General features: G+C 37.7%; 1 protein-coding gene across 4 annotated transcripts in view; it reads right to left on the bottom strand.

Moving 5' to 3' along the window:
* Nucleotides 1–568: 568 nt before the first annotated feature.
* LOC111041962 (protein Tob1-like) overlaps nt 569–9,529 on the bottom strand; it is a 44,314-nt gene continuing 35,353 nt past the window's right edge. For 3 of the 4 annotated variants that reach the window (XM_022326424.1, XM_022326426.1, XM_022326425.1), the window contains 3 exons: nt 8,559–8,970; nt 5,522–6,102; nt 569–1,818 (listed from right to left, as the gene is read on the bottom strand). In XM_022326424.1, coding sequence (XP_022182116.1) covers nt 1,221–1,818; nt 5,522–6,102; nt 8,559–8,957 — 1,578 coding nt within the window. In that variant the 5' untranslated portion in view covers nt 8,958–8,970 and the 3' untranslated portion in view covers nt 569–1,220. The remainder of the gene's footprint in view (nt 1,819–5,521; nt 6,103–8,558; nt 8,971–9,529) is intronic. The other variant, XM_022326427.1, reaches the window with a different exon arrangement.

The raw sequence follows: 9,529 nt of genomic DNA, 5'->3' as shown, positions 1-9,529 counted from the left end.
AATATTTTAACTCGAAAAATGAATATTTATTAATTTAATATTATTATTTAATAAATTTTTTTTTTGGTTTTTGTACCTATTTAGAGAACTGAATATTTGATGTTCACAGAACACATATATTTTGATATAACACATTAATGTAATGGATCGTAAATCAATTGTTTAATCAAATATTCAATTGTATTTCTATATAGTATACGTGTATATAATAAGTATAATATTAACCTAGACGTAAAGTATCTTTAATTATTATCATCGGACTCTAGGTATATTATATATTTATGTATATAATGTACGTGTTATTATTATCATAAATTAAGGTCTAATCCTCTCATTGGTAAAAATATTTTATTTTTTTTAAAAAAAAACATCTCATTAAGTCTGTACGATAAGTCATAAATTGCTTAAAAAAAATAAATTTATATATGCGTTAATTTAAAAATATTAAAAAGTTTTAGTCAAAAATAAGAAAAGAAAAATAGTGTAAAAAAACTAATTATAATACTTGTGGGTGATCAATCACATATTATAATAATATATGCATTGATGTTATTAAAATTGTATTGTATTTTTTTTTTTTTTTGTTATTATAATATATTTTATTTTATTTTCCCGAAGAGAATAAACATTTTTTTAAAGTGTCTGCGCGAATTGTAGAATTTATTAAAGTAGTTGAAGTATTTTTAGAGCACTTGGCCTAATATTACCTATATCGATAAATATTTAAAATGTTGTCAATAGAGATAATTATAGTTTTAGAAGCCGAATGGTAACAGCAGTAATATATGTATATAATGTTTTAAAATGATGACGACGGGCGGGATGAGACAAGCTCGCTGCAGTCACGCAATTAAAATACAGGAATTGGAAAAACGGAAATAATATAACATAATAATAACGGATGTACCTATACCTAAAAATGTAATGTAAATAACTTTCATTATTTACGTTTAAAGGCTGAGAAGGGGAAGGCGCGCCAGGGGGTTTACTTATGTATGTATAATGTATATAATATGTAATATATTAAAAGAGGGTATTATATAAAAAATAATAATAATGATAACAAGGTGGGCGGATGGAGGGGGATGGGGCGGGACGGTCTTCAACCGTTTAACTAGGTCAAGAGGGAGGGTGGGCCACATTGGGCGGCACAAGGGGAGGGGGTTTGGTGGTGAAAGGGGGCGCTCTTAACCGTCTCTTGTCGGCCAAGCCGGCCGAAATCAGTTGGCCACCAACAAATGTTGGAAAGGGCTGGACCTGTACGACGACGACGTCGACGATCCCAAGCCCATGGCGTTGTAGTTGTCCTGCATCTTTTGCTGCTGTTGCTGTTGCTGCTGCTGCTGTTGCTGCTGTTGATGCATCGGAGTCACGCCTGACTGCATTTGAAGCCCCGTCCCATAGTTGGCCGGTGACAGCGGGCCCATGGGTGAGCCGCCAAAGTGCTGTGGCCCGAAATCGCCTCCGAAGTTCTGCCACCCGCTACCGCCGCCGTTGGCAAACTGCAATTGTGGTGGTGCATAATCCGCGCTGGCCATGTTGCCGCTGTTCCTGTGATAACCTCCTCCGTTGGACTGCCGTGGCCTTTGGTAACCGGCACCGACACCGCCGCCTTGGTGATTGTTGTTGTATTGCTGCTGCTGGAAGAAGTAGTTGGACGCCGCGTCGCCGTTCTGGCCGCCACGGTGGTGTTGCTGCACCGGCGACACCGGACGTTGCTGTTGTTGCTGCAAGCCACCGCCACCGCCGACCACAATTTGTTGCTGCTGCATGGCCGCCCGCTGCTTGATGTAGTTAGCGAACTCGGTAGGTGACATCCTGCGGAAAACAAAAAACGAAAGTCAGTCACCCCCATTATTCGTTGGATAACAGCGAAATTTTTAATTGTACACGATTATAACTCACAGTACCCACCACTGACGCATGCGCTAACGTTATTCGTACCGGTGTCATATATTATGCACCTACTTCCTTCGCGGAAAAATAAAAAATTACAAATTCTCCGAAGTAAATTACTGAGAGTAGCAATACTAAAAACCCTTTGGTTCGTGTAAAATAAACGGCTATGCATAGTTACACGGGGTCGCCCTATACCCTACATGGATAATTAATCAATTCGAAAAGGCAAAAGCTTCCACAATCCACTATAATCCAAATAAAACCGGAGAAGATGTTCATTTCAAAATCGGTGATTAACAACCAAATCTCTAATCTAAAACCACGATTCTCGCAAGACTTCTTTCTTTTATTACATCTCTTGTATAAGTACACATTTCAATTTGATAACGACCGTAGTCTATAAGACATATTTAATACTATTGTTCTATTCGAAAACACTGTAAAAACATTAAGTTGGCACCTATACCCTATGATGATTGTTGAAGGTTTGACGTCAAAAAATATTTTATTTTTGGTGGGTACTATAATTCTATCAGCTATAATTATTGTATTTGTATATAAGTATACACTTGATGCCTAGCTTCCTATATTAAGTACTGTAATAATATGTACTTTAAAACAATAGAATTTCGTCACGTAGGTGTAATATTACGATTTACGAGCAGAATAACGTTCGAAACGAGTGTGGAATTATAGGGGGTTTTAAATTTTGATTTGTCGTTTTCAATCGGATTTCGGCCGTTTTTATTTATTCAAGTGCTCAGAAATAATTTCGTTTTCGTCGATAAACAAACTGTAATAATTTCTCACGCTCTCTCTCCCTACCCCTCATTCTCTCTCTCTTTCTTTTATTCGTGTAAAATATGACAAACAGGAGCGTTTCTTAATTGAAAATGTGTAGGTAAGTGAAAAAACCTAAGATGACATACTATATTAGATATTTGAACGCGAACCTCGCCGTCGGTTGTCTTCTTATAGGTATGAATTATTAGATGTATAGCAACTATATAGCCATGCGAGTAAACTATATACGCTTGTTGTGTACATGTATATAGACATTAGGCGTTTTCGAAAAATGTTTACTGCTACTGTAATCGTTGTAAATATTTTAAGACTAATACAGTGGGTGTGCTGACCATCGTTACCGCAACATGTTGTCCAATAGAATTTCTCTGGGAAGTGAAAGTAGTGTTTTGAGTGGCTGCTATTATCAGTTATTACGCCCATAGAACTATGCTAATTTTAATTTATATACGATGATATCAGTTTGGTTATATTTATATTGATCCAAAGTTCAAAACACAACGAACCCCTTGTATAGGTATATAACTTTTACATCAGAAAATTAAAGATTTTGTAAATTATTTGTTTTCACTGCGATGATAAATCGGTTTATTTTTAGGACTCTTTAATCATTTTCGGAGGCTGTGGTTATTTTTACTCGATTTACGTAAACAGAGTAACAAAAAAAGGATAATATTTGTGTGGATTATGACCCAGATCTGAATTACGTCTGAGTTGCACACAGAGGACATATTATTATTACTAATATAAACACGCGTGTATTTTTTTTTAGGCACAGATTGACGGTTCAATAACCGAAGAAACAACCGAAATATTATCCGCAAGCTTTTGGGGACATCTGTCACAATTATAGGCATGCGCGTTTCGTATTGGCGAGTATTGGCGCCATTCGTTAGACACCTTTTACAGGCGCTAAGCCTCATCGTTCGTAGGTACATGGTATACCTACATGCATATAATGGTATAATTATGTTGTATACACACATACATAGGTATCTGCAGTATAGGCCCGCCACCTCGCAATGACGTCGTTTCGCAATACGGACGGACGGAGTGACCTCTGTGCGAAAAGAGAGAGAGAAAGAGGGGAAGTGGTAGAGGGAGAGAGATGGGAGTGGGAGAGTGAAAAGGTACACGCACGCCGCGATAATTCGCGTGCCCAATCGGTCGCAACGACCAATACGCGCACAATTAATTACACGCAACAGGTGCGTGTATATACAGGATGCTCTAAACGGCCAAACACATAGGCGGCACTATACAGGCGTGCGCACGGGGTACATTCAGGGTAATCCAAAATCCACTATGAATACTCCGAGAAAGGGCTCATTTTTATAACCTCGAATGATAGTCGATCAAATCGATTATAAATGTGACTTATAAAAAAAAACTCAATATTAATAATTTTTAAATTAAGTATTCGTAAATAAATTGTCCTCGGAAATACGCGTTTAAGAAGTTATACACATATATACGAGATAAATTGTAAATGTTAGAAGGCTTAAAACTATATAAATAGTTATAGTTTTATAAAAAATGTTATATTATTGTGACAGTTATAACTAATCAGTAATCATGTGATTTTGTTACTGTATTTGATTTAGCAGGGCCTTTCCCATTTTAACATGGATATGTTTTTGGGTTTTTTTTTCTCTCTTATTGTATCCAATACAACTTTTTTTTACTCAACGATTTTTCGTAACCCTTTGTTTATCACCATAGAATTGCAAATCAACAATTATTACTCTAAAAATCAATCTAAAATATCTAGTAGCATATGCTACTTTATCCTGGGAGGGGGTACTGAGTACTTGTAAATTTGTTTGTATTACACATTTACATACCAGCCAACGAAATCTGCGCACGCCTATACCCATATAACTGTATAAATAATATAAAATCGAGTGAAATCTCGTCTCGAAAATCACGTCTATAGTATATTTGTATATATACTAGGGATAAGATACGTCTCTATATACATTATTCCTTCCTTTAATATCATATGGGTGTCGGGTGATATCCATCGCGTTTTCGCCACCCACCCAAAGATAAAAGTATGATATATTACGTATAATATGTAATCACGTATACTTTTAAGTCGTCCGTGACCTTGTCTAACCCTCAACTCATGTACGACCATCGGCGTCAACTCTTCTAATGTCGTTATAATAAATAATAATTTACGCAGGGTGAAATCGGTAGACTACTAGACTCTCTACAACAAATACTATACATAGGGGATACGCCGATAAATAAATTATTGCGATAGTGAAACCATAGTTGGATCAGTCCATTCCATCAAACTCTATAATAAATTAATAACACCGGATGAGCTAATACATGATTTTTAACTGCAGTGTAATTTTATGGATGCGATTGTACAGCCAGGCATTATTTTAACGATAAGTAGAACTCTGGGCAGTTAGCGACTATAGGAAAATATAATATATTATCAAAAGTTCAATACCATCGTAACGAATTAAGTCGAGTTGATAGCAAAGCGAATAATAATACAAATCACATGATGAGCACGGCACCTAATAGTGGGATGTTCAAAGTTTCTACGGTTAATATTTTTCGAACCGCAACGAAAAAACGACGGAGGAAATGTCCATCTTCGTCAAAATGTAAATTTCAAATGATTATAACAATTAATGCTGTCTATGGGTATTTTCGATGTTTTTGAAGCAGCAGTCCACCCACCCAACCGCCGTCATAAATGACCACATCGCCAGCGCGAGCATTCAATACGGCACGCATAACGCATCGTCATGGTCAAAACTGTACTAACACTCATACTAGGTACGTGTCCGCCTACTTTTCTATAAAATCAGTCATCAGAAACCTGTTAGCTCGCTTGTTGTTGGACTTGAGTTTGGTGCTGCCGAACTTGGTCTGCGCGAACGAGGCAGTTGTGAACGTCAACGGCACGGACGGCTGTCGGCACGGCACGTAAGCGCCAGCCGCGACGGCCACTGCGGGGCCGCCACCGTTCGGGCTCCGCGGTTGCTGTTGCTGTTGCTGCGGCGACTGCTGACTGTTGCCGTTGCTTGCAGTGCTGCTGCTGCTGCTACTGCTGCTGCTGCTACTACTGCTGCTGCTGCTCCCGCCACACGGCTTGCCGAACAACAGAGAATTGTGCTGTGACTGTTGTAGCTGTATTTGCTGTTGCTGGAGGTGAGGATGGTGTTGTTGTTGTTGCTGCTGTTGTTGTTGTTGGTGGTGGTGGTGTTGGAGGTGGTTATGATGCGTCGGCGACGAGTTGTTGGAACCGCTGCCAAGCGTTGGCGAACCAACCGAACACTTGTCCGGTGGCGAAATGCTCAGAGAACTCAAGCTGGACGCTACTGAATCGATGGGCCGGAAACACTGTGCTTCGGGGTTGAACGTTTTGACGACCTGCAACACACGCAAACACAAATCGTTAAATAAATTAAAAAACATACTGCAGCTGAATTATAAAAATATAATTGCAGTCTGCAAAACACTGACTTGCATATTGTAGGATTATCGATTTTATAGTTTTAACATTTACGTGGCTTTTATTTAAAACCAGCTTTATCCTAAAGGCGTGACCCAATCGATAAATATACATACATACATACATACATACATACATATATATATATATATACATCATAAGGAGCCTATCATAAATTATGTAAGTACAGTGTGGTCTTTTGAACGTAAAGCATACCCTTAATATTTTAGACAGTTGTTATTTTTCAATTTTCTGCCAGATAGGTGCTTTTGATAATAAACATTTATTATTACAAAAAAAAAAATAGTGAAAATTGGTCTTTTTTATAAAAATGTAGTGTAATAATAAGTAGGAAGGTACTTCAACTTTTATATAATATATTATGATAATATTCAAAACCATAGAGTTGAACGAGAAAATAAGTGGATTACGTTTAAAAAAAATCACCCTGTATGCGAGCTCCGAAGGGATTAAATGTTTTAGCTTTTGTCGTATTGTTCGCCTCCACGCATGTATAGTATAATTATATACGACACGTACACTCGCACAGTATATTCAAACTTTCGTTTATTATAGCAACGTACGCTGAAATATGATATGCGTTACGATAATTCCAACGGCTCAATCCCCTATAGACTTTTATTTTCCATTATATAAAAATAATTTATTTAATATTTAACCTTTACCATCGCTCTATAGTCTATTCTCTCGAGGAACGAGTTTCGTTGCCCGCCAAGACAGTATTCTAATACAGATGCTTATTGTATTGGAGTGGCACCGTGACCGCAACGTGTATTTTAATATACGCCCATGTCTTATCTTTTAATACAATTTTGAGAATAGTACACCAGCAAACAATCAATATCTCCCTATTATACTGGTAGTATTTAATTTATAAAATTGCGTACTAAAATGTACTCGTTTCACCACTCTACCCATTAATTATAAGATGTTAATTTACAATCTTTCTTGTTCGTTTTCGAAGACACTAAGACTATTCAACTTTATAAAAACTACAATGCAGTATTTACCGAAAGAGTAAAATGTAAAAAATGTATTAATGTATTTAAGTAATTTTGTACCACCCAAATGAAAAAAAGGCTTCTAGGTTTCAGGATTAAAAATAGTATGGTCAGTATTTAGACAACTTGACAAGTCCAACCGCGGTAGACACGCGTCCGAAGTGACCGCGACCGAACAAATTGTTTACGGTATACTCGTAGGGAATGGTCAGGAATGCGTAACCGCGATATTTTCAGTCGGTCAATCTTATTCGAAAAGGTCGCGGCGGACATTGTCTCCTCGTCGGACTCCCCATCCGTCCTTTATCGTACAGTTTTCGCATTATTATTATTCCTAACCTAACCTACGAGTGCGCATAATAACGTATACCAATTGTGACATAGCCGAGCCCTATTGTGTTGTGCAGTGCCACGGAATTCCGGCCGAAAATCTCAATGAGTATACCTATGAGTAATGACCAACCGTTTTTGAGACGCCGTTCATGTTAGGTAATATATTATAGAACCCTAAATACTGTGTAGTGGACAAGCGATACTGATGATCATCTCCGGATCGATGACTCGTGTCGTTCTACTCGTTCTTCTAGGATTACGCGAGAGGAGGTGGGCATGTCAAGGTATAGGATGCACAAAGTAACATTTATAATTCACGGATTCCTTGTATAGGATTGTAAGAATATATTTTACGTGGTTTCGTACTCCAGATGGGAGTAGAGACCGTTATTTATAAATTAGAATTGAATGTGCCCAACTATATACATATTATCAAAGTATATACGAGAACTTATAGGTTTGGAAAATCTGAAGAAAACGTTGGTAAAAATAAATAATAATCGCGTAACGTGCTGTATGATGCCAATAACGCATTATTACTGCATTGTATACCGATAATCATGGTCAGTATAACATTATCACGTCATTACAGTACATACTATATATACCTACACTGCAATATCTACATAATATATATGTATTATCGTGTTTTTTCGGTCGAATTTCTCTAAACTGGCGACACATATGCGCATTTGGTATATATGTCACTGTAATGACGTACAAGTCAGATGTTACAGGTAAACTGCAGAATGATTTGCTCACGTTGTGTAATAATATTGTCGTGCCCTGCGAAAATGTATCCGTCACTCTAGCACGCGCCCAGACTCGCTCCACATTCACCTCAGACCACAATTATTATGCGCACTGCATCAAATCGATTCTTCATCAATAAATTATAAAAAAACATATTCGTATTACGGGCATACGAGTTCGGTTTTATATAAAAAAACAAGCAGGAGGCAAGTCAGTTCTAGACAGATCCCTAAAATACATATAAATAGGTTGGGAACACGCATTACCTCTCGGTCGGCGGTCCGGTCGTCGTGTGTGTCGAACTGGAGGCCACCGCTGTTCTCGTTGTACAAGATCTTCACAGCACCCTTTTCGCCGATGCGGTAACTGACTTCGCCAGGGTCCACCCACACGGCCAAATCCTGCGGCAAGTTCTCCAGGATGTCCTGTATGGCCACGCCGCTCTCACGGGCCGCTTTCTCGAACACCGGGTCTATCGGAGATCCCGTTTTGATGCACCGGTACGCCGAGCCGCGGTACGGTTTTTCCGGGTACCAGTGCCCAGCGAATTTCTCAGTCAGGCACTTTTCCAGCTCTTCGCCGAATATGTTCACTCGTCGTCTTGGTAATTTGTTGTACAGGTACGAGATCACAAAGTTCAACGCTACGCTAACCTCGATATGCATCTTGACGCGATTTCTGGAAAATAATATTTAAATACTTTGTTAATATCAATCGATATGACGAATTGCATAAAATAATGTGCAAAACATAATATAGTTATAGGACGTGCGAGTGTGTGACGCACATAGGGCATCAATCACCTTAGGTCCTTAGTTATACATAATATTATTATATTCACGCTTCACATCATATAGCCACTTGTGGGAACACACTATTAACTGGTATAGTAAACCTCCGTACTACTGCTATTTAGAGTTATTATTATTATTATTTACGTTTAATTTATACCTAAGTTTTTAATTTCTAAATAAAACCTCGGTTTTTTGTAAGTTTAGTATATATATTATAAAATGACGCCAAAAAATTGTCTAAATATGCAAAGAGTATGCATAGATGTTGTACCTATATGTATATTATGTAAAAACATACCGATAAACCTTATCCTATCTATACGCTACTATACACGAATACTACATGTACGTATAGTATGTAGTATATATGTTCCTTGCAGTTGGCAGACGATCACTGCATATTTACATAAATGTAAATCTGAAATCTAAAGCATAAAGTAGGT

This window comes from Myzus persicae, unplaced genomic scaffold (assembly GCF_001856785.1).
Source record: "Myzus persicae strain clone G006 unplaced genomic scaffold, MPER_G0061.0, whole genome shotgun sequence".
In the NCBI taxonomy this organism is placed as follows: Eukaryota; Metazoa; Arthropoda; class Insecta; order Hemiptera; family Aphididae; genus Myzus; species Myzus persicae.
Note: the sequence above shows the minus strand (reverse complement) of the source record. Positions and strands in the feature narration are given on the sequence as shown.